The sequence below is a fragment of the Eleutherodactylus coqui genome, chromosome 2 (assembly GCF_035609145.1).
Source record: "Eleutherodactylus coqui strain aEleCoq1 chromosome 2, aEleCoq1.hap1, whole genome shotgun sequence".
Taxonomy (NCBI): Eukaryota; Metazoa; Chordata; class Amphibia; order Anura; family Eleutherodactylidae; genus Eleutherodactylus; species Eleutherodactylus coqui.
In genome coordinates this window covers 160,268,432-160,283,390 of record NC_089838.1, presented here as the reverse complement: position 1 = coordinate 160,283,390, position 14,959 = coordinate 160,268,432, and the positions used below count along the sequence as shown (strand labels likewise).

Genomic DNA, 14,959 nt, shown 5'->3' with positions numbered 1-14,959 from the left:
TAGTCCTGTTTATACATTTGCCGAAAAACACGAACATCTGAAGCATTGGTTTCCAATGTATTTGTTCAGATGACCAATTTTTAGCCATGTAAAAACATTGCTACGGAAAAAATAGGACATACGCAACCGAAAACACCAACCAAATTTTTACGCTCCCGGAAAAGATATGTCTTGTCGTATCTTTCAACTGATCTACATTGGGGCTCCCATTGACGCCTATGGGAGCTGCAAGAAAGGGAGGGTGAGGGAGTTGAGCAGCGTCCAACGCTGGAAAAAGCTTACAAATGCCTCTATTTAGCGAGGGATTTCCGGATTGCGCCGTATCTTTTGGCTAATATGTCGCACCCAGCCACGTGAATGGATGAGAAAACGCTAATTAAGCTCAGGGCTTGATCACTTCTTTTCTTCATTCACGCTATTTTCCGCAGCGATGCAGCCAGTGTAAAAAGACGCATACACTTATGTGAAAGAAGCCTTATGGTTGCTTTCAAAGGGCTGAGTGTAATTGTAAGACTGTACAGTAAGGGCTTGTTCACGCAAGCATACTTGTGCAGCATATAACGTGCAATACGCCGTAAATAGAACCCATTGATTTCAATGTGTTCATTCACATGAGCGTATTTTTTCACACCATGTGCAATCGCGTGAAAGAATACGCAGCATGACCTATTTTCATGCATATTATGCACTGCAATAGGCCATTGAATTGAATGAGTCGGCACAAATACACAGCAAATCTGCGTATTCACTGCATATTCGTGCGTCATTTCAATGGGCCCGTCTGTGTTCTTTTTTGCATGTGCAAATACGCAGTGTATTTGTGAACTCAAAAATATGGGAGTGGCCAAAAACATGGATGTCAGCGTGACCGAAATATGCTTACACCCATGTGAACAAGCCCTAATAGTGTCCCCCATAGTTGCCCCAGTAGTAATAGTGACTCTCACAGTGATCCTAGTAATAATAGTGACCCCATAGTGGTGCCAGTAGTAATAGGGTCCCCCATAGTGTCGCAAGTAGTAATAGTGACCCCCATAGTGGCCCCAGTGGTAAGTCCCTTATATTGGTGGCCCCAGTAGTAAAAGTGCCCTTCATGGTAGATCCAATAGTAATAGTGTCTCCTATATTAGCCCCAGTAGTAATTAGCAACCCCATAGTACTTGCAGTAGTAACAGCATATACACGAATGGTGCTGATAAAAATCGTGGCATGCTTTAACTTTTCACATTCCTTGGAACACATTGCCCATTGATTTCAATGGGACCTATAATGTATTACACAGCTTTCACGTGGCGTGCGATATGCATGCGAGTGCGATGTGTGGTTTCCCAATGAAATCAAAGGGAAACACTCCTTATCCTCTATCGTGTGTGAAACTTGCGTGAGAGGATTGGAATTTCACTAATGTGGTGCGTTTTTGCCTGAAAAACGCCTTGCATTTGCGGGTAAATCGCACATTGGCGAGTGTGAGACTGAGTCGAGTTTCTTGGCCCGATATCGCGCTTGTAAGTATGTATTTACGCTAAACATGATGTATTTGTCAATAAAACTTTAAAACCTTCTGAAATGCTTAATTGTACTTCAGTAACCATAGAAACATCTGACTTAGGGCTCCTGCACACGAGTTTTTCTTGCGCGTTTTTTTCACGGTGATTGTCAATGAGACTTTCTAATTTAAAAAACGCATCGCAAGTTTGTGCTTTGTGTGCGATGCGTTTTTCACATTAGGCTGGGTTCACACTGGGTGGATTCCGGGCAGAAATATTGCGGTTTGGCTGCAGCAAAAAACCGCGAGATTTCTGCCGGAATCCGCTGCTTTAAAACCCGTAGCACTTAGCCGCGGGTTTTGAAGCGGCCTGTCTGCACGCTCTTCCGCTGCGGCCGGTGCTCCCATAAAGGAGAGCGGGGCCACAGTGGAAGAAGAAAAAAAATGAACATGCTGCGGCCCGTGTGGACGAGATTTCTGAGAAAAACGCAAGCGGGCAGGAGCCTTAAGGTAACTAGAAATCCCGATTTAGGTGGGACAGTGGGTCGCTATTTTAGTGATTTCCGGCTGGAGTACCGCAGCTCCCTGACGGTAATTATTTTGCAGCGCTGCGGGCCGGATGCACACACTGACGGCAGTGTGTGTATCCGGGATCTTCCTCCCCTCCCCTCTCCTCTTTGGTTCCACAAGAGAGGAGAGGGGAGCAGGCGCTGCTGCGGGCGCACACACTGACACCAGCAGCATAGGCGCTGTGAAGAGGCAAGTGTATGGGTCTTAGGGGGACTGCTAAAACTATGAGGCTAATATGGAGGGGTCACTATTATTGCTGGGGCTACAGTGGGGAGTCACTATTATTGCTGGGGCTACTGTGGGGGGGGGGTCACTATTATTGCTGGAGCTACTGTGGGGGGTCACTATTATTACTGGGGCTACTGTGGGGGGTCACTATTATTACTGGGGCTACTGTGAGGGGTCACTATTACTACTGCGGCTACTGTGGGGGTCACTATTATTGCTGGGGCTACTGTAGGGGGTTCACTATTATTGCTGGGGCTACAGTGGGGAGTCACTATTATTGCTGGGGCTACTGTGGGGGGGGGTCACTATTATTGCTGGAGCTACTGTGGGGGGTCACTATTATTACTGGGGCTACTGTGGGGGGTCACTATTATTACTGGGGCTACTGTGAGGGGTCACTATTACTACTGCGGCTACTGTGGGGGTCACTATTATTGCTGGGGCTACTGTAGGGGGTTCACTATTATTGCTGGGGCTACTTGGGGGTCACTATTATTGCTGGGGCTACTGTGAGGGGTCACTATTACTACTGGGGCTACTGTGGGGGGTCACTATTATTACTGGGGCTACTGTGAGGGGTCACTATTACTACTGGGGCTACTGTGGGGGTCACTATTATTGCTAGAGCTACTGTAGGGGGTTCACTATTATTGCTGGGGCTACTTGGGGGTCACTATTATTGCTGGGGCTACTGTTGGGGGGTCACTATTATTACTAGGGCTACTGTGGAGGGTCACTATTACTACTGGGGCTACTGTCGGGGGTCACTATTATTGCTGGGGTTAATGTGGGGAGGTCACTATTTTTGATGACTGGGGCTACCGTGGGTGTCACTATTATTGCTGAGTCTGGTATAGGGGAGCGATAGTACTATTGAGGCCACTGTGGGGGTTATAATTACTGGGGCTGATATAGAGGAGCAATAATACTACTGGGGTACTGTGGGGGGTCACTATTACTATTGAGGCCACTCTGCACATGGCGGCATACCTCAAGCTGACTTAGGGGATGTTTACACATGGCAGAAATGCTGCGGAGTGTCCACAGCAAATTCTGCATCTATAGAAACAGTCCCGATCTGTACCATCGCTGTAGATTTTGACTAGAAATCAGCTGCGTATCCAGAGTGATTTCATGCTGTGCGGCGCTCCTCCTCCGAAAGGCTTCCCATTATCAGCTCTCCTGGCTCCCAGTTTCCTGCAGCCCGGTCAGGTGTGGCTCTGCTGGTCAGGTGAAGCCACTACAGGCCGCTGGGAACTGGAAGCCGGGGAGCGCCGACAGCGAGAAGCCTACAGAGGAAGCGAGGGGGAGCGCCGCATAGTATGCAATCAGCTGCGGATATGTGGCTGATTTCCAGTCAAAATCTACTCCAATAATACAGATTATAGGTTTTTTAGATGCAGAAATGCTACAGAATTTGCTCCATCTTTTTTTGAATCGCCCCTGTCCTTTTATTTACGATGGTGGTAAAACCAAATGTGATAAGCCCCGCCCCTGGCCACACCCCTTTGTCCTGCTTTGACCCTGGGAAAATCTGGTCACCTTAAAAAGCACTGAAGCAGCCAACTCTGAAAACCCAAATTTGTGTCAGTCTCAAATCTATTGGCCAGGCCTGTCTGTGCCACACGTACCATCTGCACACCAGCCGCGCAGATGAAGACTGGTTCATATGGGAAATGAACTCTCTGCGTTTATCTCTATACACCACTACTGCCTCAGGTACACCTAGCCAGAGAGAACCACAGCCGGACATGACTACAGCTCGGCTAGAACCAGCCGCGAGCTAGAGAACGCTACGGAATGACGTAATGCGGAACTACGTGATCTATTATTCAGGGATCGCTTGGTCGAGTCTAGCGGTGTCAAGCTCTGCTCCTGTTACCCAGGGTGCACTGCGAAGCAGCCATGGCCGGCGTTCTGAAAAAGGTGAGACTGAGGAGGTCACTGGGACAGCCTGTCAGCAAGGACAGGTCTGTGAGAGGAGAGCGGGCATGAGCCGCACTACAGCGCGGGTGTGACTACATACAGCAGCTGTCACCTGTGCTCTGTATGTCGGATCCCGGCACTCGGCTCTCCCAGAGTCCTGAAACCTGTCTATTCCTACAGCGGCAGCCGCAAAGGCTGAGTGATGTAAAGGGGCCATCCATATGTGTCGCCAAGGGGGCTTGCTTATTTCTAGAAGATGAGCATTGCCCCCAGACACAACGGATGTTGGATACAACATGCCCCATTGTTCCTTCCTGCCACAATAGACCTTGGAAGGGTCAGAGCGGTCAGGACCAGACATGGGAGAAGAGCATCACTCATTAATGCCAATTATTATTTCTAGAAATCTATTATCCTAACCCCGATGATGATGCTGTCCGGCCCGCCGCACTGACAATTGGCTGATCAGCAGGGTCAGCAATAGTAAAAGGCCTGAAATACCCCTTTAAATGTTGCCCAGTTTGTCTTCTGCAGCTTCTACACATGGCTGTCTATAGACGCTGCAGTCCGTCTCCGTAAGAGATGCGTCAGTTGGCTGGAGCGGCGTTGTTTTCAGCCCTTCCATCCTATCAGATAACTTATGGCCACAACACAATTTGCGGTCATCGCACCACAAAAAGCAGATTTTTATGTCGCAAGACTTTTCTGCACCTCGCCGTCACATGACAGATGTCGCTGCGTAGCCAAAGTGATGTGGAAACAAGACTGGAATACACTGTTGCTGTGCTACTGCCCCTTGCATGGTGGCTCATTGAGAGCTGATTGCCCAGGGGCCACATAATCCTGGAGCTTGCCATCTGTAGCAGTCCGGTGGCTTGCTGGCTGTGGTCGGCTCCTGCCCTTTCAGTCTGGGCTAGTTTATACATGACTGCTGTACATGGCAGCCTGTCATCTACAGGCAGCAACAGCATTATACAACTAACTGCTACTTGGAAGGAAGGGTATTCCAGCAGTGAGGCCGGCTTCACACCTCCGGATTTCAGTTGCGGAATTCACGATTGTCACCTGCTTGGACTATCCGCGGTATTCTGCGCCTATTGAAAAAAAATATATAAAATTTGCACGTCCGCTCAGATGAGCAGATAGCGATTGTGATTTCCAGAAGCAGATTTAAAATCGCAGCATGTTCTATTTTTGTGCAAAATGCACACAGACGCTTCCATTGAAATGAATGGAAGCCATCCAACCCGCAGCCCACACGCAACTGACATTGTGGATAGGCCGCGGGTACCCGCATCATTGGCTAGCAGCGGCGCGGGGAGGACAAATATTTAAAAAAAAAAAATCCGTACAGCCCATGACCGACAGCAAGCGTCTGCGCTCCTCCACAATACAGAAGGAGAAGAGACAGAATCCACTGTGGGCTCTTGCATACAGAACCCGACTCGTTCGTGTGCAGCCGGCCTAAAGGAAGGTATTCCAGCAGTTAGGCCGGTCTCCTATAACTGGATTTGAATTATGGATTCCGCAATCGTGTGATCCACAGTAATACGCTGTTCAAGCAAATGCATTAAATTCCACAATTCCACTAACATCACCATGTCAGAATTGCGTAATGCGCTTGCAGAAAATGGAATGCAGCATGTTCTATTTTAGTGCGGATATCTGTGACATAAAGCCCATTGTATTCTAGGGTTGTGCATATACCCACAGCCCATACGCAATTACATTGGCTGCAGGTACCCGCGTTATTGCTAAGCGACGGCGCAGGAAATATAAAACAAAAGGGTACCGCTCATGACCGTCTGTGTGAGTACGCGGTCATACGCAATACAATTATGCAGCGTCACGGCCGGGCTCACAGCTGGGATCTATGCTCTACACAGGCCTGGTCCTTACAGTCAGGGACACAGTGGCCAGGTAGTATTAACCCCTTAGTGACAGAGTTTTTTTTGCTTTTTTCCATCTTCGTTTTTTCCTCTTCCCTTTTTTAAAAAAAAATCGTAACTCCTTTATTTATCCATCGACGTCGCTGTATGAGGGCTTGTTTTTTGCAGGATGAGTTGTATTTTTCAATGGTGCTATTTATTGTACCATATAATGTACTGAAAAACGTTTAAGAAATTCTAAGCAGAGAGAAATGGGGGAAAAAACCCCTATTTCCCACCATCTTTCGGTGCGTCCTGTTTCTATGGCGCGCAAATTGCAACAAAAATGACCCAAAAACCTTATTCTATGGGTCAGTACGATGACTACGATACCAAACTTATATATCTTTTTTTTGCTGTACTACGTGTTTTTTTTTTTTTTTAAATTATTTTCCGTGTCCATTTTCTGCGCACAATAACTTTTATTTTTCCGTCGACATAGTTATGTGAGGGCTCATTTTGTGCAGTACGTCCTGTCGTTTCCGTTGGTACCATTTTCATATACAATTGACTTTTTGATCGCTTTTTATTACATTTTTTTTCTCAGAGATAGGGTGAAGTCACACGAACGTATATCGGCTCGGTTTTTACGCCGAGCCGATATACGTTGTCCTCGTGTGCAGGGGGGGGAGGATGGAACAGCCGGGAGCAGAAACTGAGCTCCCGACCCCCTCTCCGCCTCCTCTCCGCCCCTCTGCACTATTTGTAATGGGAAGAGGCGGGGTGGGGGCGGGACTAAGTTCCGAGAATTAGCCCCGCCCCCGTCCCACCTCTCCCCATTGCAAATAGTGCAGAGGGGCGGAGAGGAGGCAGAGAGGGGAGCGGGAGCTCAGTTCCTGCACTTGGCTCTTCCATCCTCCCCCCCCCCCCCTGCACACGAGGACAACGTATATCGGCTCGGCGTGAAAACTGAGCCGATATACGTTCGTGTGACTTCACCCATAGGGTGACCAAAAAAGTGTATTTCGGGCGTTCTTTATTTTTTTTTACGGACCACGTTCACCTTGCGGGGTAAGCAATACATTACTTTGCTAGATCGGACTTTTATGGACGCTGCGATGCCAAACACTTATTTTTGGTTTATTATTTAGATTTTTATTTTTTTTTGCAAATATGGCAAAAGGGTTTTTTTTTTACTTTTATTTTTTTTTTTTAATAATTACTAAAACTTTATTGATCTTACTTTTACACTTTCTTTTAGTCCTCCTAGAGGACCACAACCAGCAATGCTTTGATCGCTCCTGCAGTATGACGTAATGCTGTAGCATTACGTCATACTGCTTTTTGATAGGCAGTCTGCTAAGGCAGCCCTGGGGCCTTTCAGAAGGCCCCGGCTGCCATGACACTTGCACGGCTCTCCCGATCTGACCGCAGGGGGGCTGTACGGGACCCCCGAACATCGTTCGGGAGACTTAAATGCCGCTGTCAGAATTGACAGCGGCATTTAGAGGGTTAATAGCCGCGAACGTCCGATTGCGGCTATTGCCCACGGGTGTTAGCTGTAATAAACAGCTGACGCCTGCGCTGTATGGAGGGAGTTAGCGGCGCTATCTCCCTCCATACATGTCCTGCAACGGCAGGACGTAAAAGCACTATTGGGCCATCACTAAGGGGTTAAGTTGTCACCTTTCCTGGGAGTCTGCAGTGATCTCTGTCAGCTATTACTGCCGTTCTTTCCTGAAACTTGTGCTTTTCTATTTCAGACTACTGGCTTGGTTGGGTTGGCTGTTGCCCAAAATCCACATGAAGTAAGTTTCAGTTGAAAGCATTGCTTGAAATATATTAGGAAGCTGTAAAAATAATATCTGGTTGAAGGTAAGGATATGCGGTCCGGTTAGGATGCATTTTTGATGCTATCAAAATCGCCATGTGGTTTTTGTCACCAAGTTGCGGTTTATGATGTGTTTTTAAGCAGACGCTTACAAGAGCTCATTGTAGGCACTTCTATCTAGTATAATGTGTGGAAGAGCCGGACATCAGTTACACTTGGATTATATGCTTTCTGCAAAAAACCTTACAGAAGGCACGGCATATATATGGGCCTGCGGTAGCCCTATATGCAAAGTGTTCATGAGTAGGGATGAGCGAGTATACTCGCTAAGGCACTACTCGCTCGAGTAATCTGCCTTAGCCGAGTATCTCCCCGCTCGTCCCGAAAGATTCGGGAGCCACCGCAGCTGACAGGTGAGTTGTGGCGGGGAGCAGGGGGGAGAGAGGGAGAGAGAGATCTCCCCTCCATTCCTCCCTGCTCTCCCCGCAGCTCCCCGCCCCGCGGCGGCACGTGAATCTTTCGGGACAAGCGGGGAGATACTCGGCTAAGGCACATTACTCGAGCGAGTAGTGCATTAGCGAGTATACTCGCTCATCCCTAATCATGAGCCACTACAAACCCGCAGCCCAACGCTTAAGGGCCCATTTACAGGGGAAGAGCTGTTAGTCAATCCATGCCCAACGGTGCGTCCCAGTGAAGCTCGCTCCTGTGCTGTTACACAGGAACGAGTATCGTTGGCATCGCTCAGAGCGCGGCCAGCAGGGAGGTTGAAGCAGCCCGGGAACCTCCATTCCCGGGAACCTCCCCCAGCCCGCCTCCATTCACTGTAAGCAGACAGTTGTTCAGTGTCTGCATGCATTTACACAGGACGACCATCATTAAAAACCCTGCAGGTATAATCATCCCGTGTAAAAGAGCCTTAAGCCTCATATGACAGCATCAGTACATCAGCCAAGCTCTATCTGTGCTGCACATCAAATTACCATAGGAAACCATGGAAAATGGTCTTTCTGTGGCTGTATCACACTCATGCTGACTGGACCGTATGTTCTCACCCTAAGGGCTTATTCAGACAGGCGTATATCAGCCGGGTTTTCACGCCCGGCCGGTATATGCTGTCCTTCTCTGCAAGGGGAGGAGGTGGGCCAGGCCAGGTGCAGTGCACTGAGCTCCTGCCCCCTCTCCACTGCTTCCATGGGATGGGGCTGGGCGGGCAGAACTTAGTGTCCCCCCCCCGACGCAGATGTCCAATTGCAAGCAGTGGTGGGGAGAGGGGCGGGAGCTCAGTGCACTGCTCCCGGCCCGCCTCCTCCCCTTGCAGAGAGGGACAGCATATATTGGCCGGGCGGGAAAACCTGGCCGATATATGCCTGTCCGAATAAGCCCTAAATCTCAAAATGTTACATTCTTTGCATATTGTTTTTGCCCTTATGTCTTCTAATTGAATACATGTGTAACTGTGTGCTGACTTGTATTTTTTCTATTGACAGCACTTAAGAATATTATATACCAAAATTCTTGGTACACTGCAGGCCATTCCAAAAGATGCCGCATACCGGAAATACACCGAGCAAATCGTAAATGACAGACTTAATCTAGTGAAGACTGTAAGTAGTTCCAGCAGTTAGTTGTTGGTATAGTAGACGACTTCTCCCTTCTTCGGATGTTTTCCCATGTCAATGACTACTGGAAGGGCCCATTCACACGCCCAATCTGTGTGCTGTCTGTGGCTTTCATTATAGCCATTGACACTATTAGACAAGTCTTTTCACTTGGACCAATGCCCCGTGTAGGGAAACAAATGTCCACATATCTTATTCTTGTCCACCATCATGGCCAAGAGTAGTGAATGGGGTCTGTGAAAAAGGACAGCTCATGGAGGTCTAGTCACTAACTTTCTTTGTTTTTGCGCCTGATAAACTGGCATACGGCGTGTGAATACAGTCTGTGTTACACACTAACATTCACTTTTCACTCTTGATTTGAACCAATTATCTCACATAGAGATTTATCTAGGCTTTTGGTTTCATTTTAGTATGGCTTGCTTTCCCCTCTTGTGTGACATTGGCCCAATCGGAGATGTGCCAGAACAGTGATTAGGGCTTACTCTTGAACCTCAGGCTGTAGCTACATGTACCACCTTGTAGACTAGGCTGCTGTAAAATGCAGCCATTTATTGTACAGTCAGGCCACCTTCTACATGGTGGAAGCGCCCCATCGTTTACAGTACAAGCCATGGGGAGGGGAATTATAGAAATGGCCTTCACATGGTGCAGATACTTTTCTGCCACAAATCCACAGCGGTTTAAAAACAAAACAAAAAAACCCACTGCACATTCTGATTATAAAGCACGCCTACTTATGCTGTGAAATGCAGCCCGTCAATACAAGGATTGAATACTGCAGTTGTTCTGCAAGTAAGAAAGCAGCTAAATCGGCACCTTTTAGGTCGGCTTTGTAACATAGTTTGTTAGGCTGAATGAAGACAATGTCCATCTAGTCCAGCCTGTTTATCCTCCTGTGTTGATCCCGAGGAAGGCAAAAAACCCCAAGAGCAGAAGCCAATTAGCCCTTCTGGGGAAAAAATTCCTTCCTGACTCCCTAATGGCAATCAGACTAATCCCTGGATCAACCCCTCCACGGAATTCTTCCAGAAAGAGTATTCCAGTTGCGGAATGCCTGCCGTGATTCCGCCATGTCAGAAGGCGGCCTTTCCATTCCTAAACTAGGAGTGTTTGTTATAGAAGCATGAACCCATAATCTCAATGCTCTGGGCAGCACAAATGGTAAATGTGTTGCTAGCTTTGAGATGGCACTACATATGATATGGGATATGTAAGAACTGGTAGCAGCCTGACTGTTTTATGTATTGCTGTGCCAGTAGAGAAGAATGGCTTTCCTTATTAGGGTGAATTCAGGCATTTCTGGAAAATCCAGCTGCAAACTTTGCCTGTGCATTTTGCTGCAATCTTAATATGCAAAAACTCAATTTACGTTCAAGGGCACATCTGTGTGTTTGGGTATCAGAAGTAGTAGAGTTATTATGGTATCACTCACCAGGACAGAACCTTTATCTGTAGTGAGCCCCCTGTATGACCTTGTGACTGTATCCACTGGAGATAGGGTCTGGATTAAAACGCCATATGGCAATGAAAGAGTGCAGGAAAAATTGACAAATCAGAAATAAGCAGCGCCTAGTTCGTAAATATGGCATTTAGCAGGAATGCTATTGTTCTTTAATGTGTTAGTCAGAAAACCAAGGTGCTACATCTGCCTCACTATGTTATGACTAGTGCAGGCCTGAAGGGGTAGGTACACAACATCTTGCCTTCAGGCTCTGCATTATGCATAACACAGTGTACAAGTTCTGCCTGGAGCCCCATTCACATGCAACGATTATCACTCAAATTATGTATTTTGAGCGATAAACGTTGCGTGAAAATGTTACTACCGTTGTTTACTTGTCGTCCGAACTATGATTTTTAGTTGACCTTAAAATTCATCGTTCGTCCGGAGAGCTGTTAGCAGGGACTGCACTCTGTGTTTCTCCACGGGAGGACTGAACAAAAGAGCTGTATGCAGTGAACAGACCACCTGCTGTTCTCTGCATACAGCACACAGAGGCTCATTTACATGCAAATGAAGCTAATAAGCTACTAATGGGCATTAGTATCCATTAGCAGCTTATGCAAAATGATCGCTCAAACTGTCATCATCCAATCCATGGAACGACTTTTGAGCGATCATCTTTGCGTGTAAATGGGTTTTACTTCTATCCTGGTGAGATTTCAGGCAGCTATTCCTCTGCAGTAGAAAATCCCCCACAATATATGTCAACCTGTATATCTCTATCACTCGTCTGTTTGTTTATTTGCAGTGAAATTTCAAGGTAAATGGTTCTAACACAGTTCTGGTGCTAACAGGTTATTTTACCAGCAGCACCAGGACCAGTATTGACCTCTGTTAAGCCTCGGGGTAGCACTACATTGTCCCTATTGTCACCAGCGGTACGCCCCATGATTTCACATCAAGAGCCAGGAACGCTGCAGTCATCATATGGCATCACAAGGGCCTCGTGGCAGTATCATTAGCCCAGGAGGTGGCAGTTCCTATAGAAGCAGTTCCTGGGCTCTGGGTGGCGATATCATGTCAGAACCACAAATGCACTTTCATTCTTGTGTGTTACTGTTTGCAAACTTTTTGATTTTTGTTTTATCGAATGTAGGAAAGCAGTGTTGATAAATTGGAGCAGGTCATCAACTGTGGCCAAATAGAAGAAGTCATTGTACAGGTAAACTGAATTCACATTCTTTTCTTAACTTGGTATTAACAATCCTGTTAGTGAAGAAACTAAATGCAATCACAATGGCTTTGGTGGTACACAACACATCTGTAGGCCACTGCACCTGACTTCACTGCTCCGCTACAGCAGTTGTCTGGTTTGGATGACCCCCTTACAATTAAAATTGGTCCTAGCATGCAGGAGCTGATTATGGAGCAGCCCCTCTGTTATCGTAGGTCTGGCTTTATTCACATCCATAACACCCCCTCCTCTTTTTAAGTACACAGGATCATGGTGACACAAATGAAAACATTTATAGTGTACAAATGGTGCTCAACAGGTTAAACCTTTGATGTCACATCATAAAATGCTTCCATAAAACCATTAGTAGACACAGCGGAAACTTGTTTATTGTATCAGTAATCAAAATGATTTTGAATACAGTGCAGTATTACCTGGTACACATCTATCGGTGCACTTTCTGTGCCGTCAGTTAGGCTACAATTCACAGAAAAGTCCTGCAATCAAAGAAGGAGCCACCCGGATGAGCAGTGAAAGCAGGACAATGTGTCGTGTGCCTCCAAAAAAAAAAGGCACATGAGCTTCAGAGCTGCCAGTGAGATAACTAAAAAAAAAAAAAGTTGGTAACTAAGGCCTCATGTCCATGGGTAAAATAAAATTTAAAATTTGCAGCGGGTCACCCGCACACTTGATCCGCGCTCCATAGGGATGCATTGGACACCCGCAGGTAGTTAAATACCCGCGGATGTGCTTTTCTCCTGAAGTGCGGATTGCGTGTGCGGGAAAACTCTTTGCAGCATGCTCCATTTTAGTGTGGGTCTCCCGCGGCTTCTATTGAAGCCTATGGAAGTCGTCTGGATCCGCGGCACACCTGCAGCTGAATTCCTGCTCCCCGCCGCTGGAGCGCGAGAGAGCAGGAGTTAAAAAAAGAGTGCACAGCGCATGCGTGCGGCACACTGCTGACGTGCCGAGCACATCCGCCGGGCCATAGTAAGAAGATCCGGCCGCGATGGAGGGCAGATCCGTAGCGTCCCGACAGGTGAGTAATTCTTATTTTTAGGCCTCATGTCCGCGGGAAAGGAGGGACCCGCTGCGGGATTCTACATAAAGAATCCGTGGCGGGCCTGATTTTTTTATTTTTATTTTTTTCCCGTGGACATGAGGCCTAAGGCTACCTTTACACGGAGGAGCGGGAGTTCGAGCTGTGAATCCCACCCTCATATCGCGCTCCCCACCATTCCCAGAGCATGCTAGGCGTTTTCATGTCTCAGCGGGGGATAGCAGAGTTTTTTCCATTGTTTTCAAAGGGAGACCTTGCATCGCATGCACATACTGTAGTACGTGGTGCGATGCTGACGCCCGCCCCATTGAAAAAATGGTCGCTGCGAAGCGAGAGCACAAACAAGATAGAACATGCTGCGATTTGTTTCCTGCATCGCGGTGCCCCTTTAATAGCAGGGCTTCTGGAGAGTGCTGCTCCTCTCTTACACGCCTATGACGACACTTTTCTATCCAGTGTAAAAGACTGACAGGTGGAGACCAAAGAAGTCTCAAGTATCTGCCCATATAATGCTGTGTAGGTTCCATCCTGGTCTTTGTCTCCATCTAGTTTTTTGCATGGAGGACTGAAACCAGCATGGAACCAGTGCTAGATTCATTAAACAGTGTGAAACTTGCCTTACTTTTGTTTTTTAATCCATAACAGGCAGAAAATGAATTGCATCTGGCAAGAAAAATGGTGGAGTGGAAGCCTTGGGAGCCTCTTATTGAAGAGCCTCCTACAAATCAATGGAAATGGCCAATCTAATGTGAACTGTACATAGTTGTGTATACATTGGGTGTATGTGATATCTTCTGAATACAGAATACTTTATTCTTGTTGTTTAGTACCTGGTTTTTTTTCTCTGTTACATTAAAGACACGGGCTATTGTATCTATTGCTGAAAAATATATCTAGGAGCTATTATTTTAGGATTGGAGTATCTGTACTTCCATATTAATGTGCTGGACATTCATGTTATCATTTAACCCAATAGTAGACCATGTTTTATAGTCTGAGAAGAGAAATCTATTGTTTGCTGTAAGCAGTCTCTTCAGGCTGTTGGGAGGCAGATTGTACTGTTGCAGTGGAATCTATTGTATATCCAGTTCTGCAGACCTCGGCAAACCTTTATATACACATAGTGAAGTATAAACTGTCAGTTTAGCAATCGCCTAATGGCTAAACAATTGCCTTTCTAAAATGTTAGCTCATCGGGCCAATTTATCTGTCATGCCATAGGCAAGACATTCTCCAAGGAAAGTCCAAGTGGTTTAATTTGTGGTAGGTTACTAACCATACAAGACACACCTCTTACTAAGGGTGCATTCACACGAACGTATATCGGCTCGGTTTTCACGCCGAGCCAATATACGTCGTCCTCATCTGCAGGGGGGGGGGGGGGGAATGGAAGAGCCAGGAGCAGGATCGGAGCTCCCGCCCCCTCTCTGCCTCCTCTCCACCCCTCTGCACTATTTGCAATGAAAGGAGGCAAGATGGGGGCGGGGCTAAGTTCTGCGAATTAGCCCCGCCCCGTCCCGCCTTTCCCCATTGCAAATAGTGGAGAGGAGGCAGAGAGGGGGCGGGAGCTCCGATATACGTTCGTGTGAATGCACCCTCCGTATGAGCATATTTTTGTCCGTGTATTGTCCATTTGGGCTATTCAAAAGGACGTTTGTTTTGATTTTTTGTATGTTCTATGTTCATC

General features: G+C 47.0%; 1 protein-coding gene across 1 annotated transcript; it reads left to right on the top strand.

The window, feature by feature from the left end:
• The first annotated feature begins 4,089 nt into the window (after positions 1-4,089).
• Positions 4,090-14,090, top strand: NDUFA5 (NADH:ubiquinone oxidoreductase subunit A5). Its single transcript, XM_066591852.1, has 5 exons — positions 4,090-4,210; positions 7,842-7,886; positions 9,400-9,516; positions 12,135-12,200; positions 13,918-14,090. The coding sequence occupies exons 1-5, from the start codon at positions 4,190-4,192 to the stop codon at positions 14,017-14,019; spliced, it is 351 nt and encodes a 116-aa protein (XP_066447949.1). The 5' UTR covers positions 4,090-4,189; the 3' UTR covers positions 14,020-14,090.
• Positions 14,091-14,959: the final 869 nt, after the last annotated feature.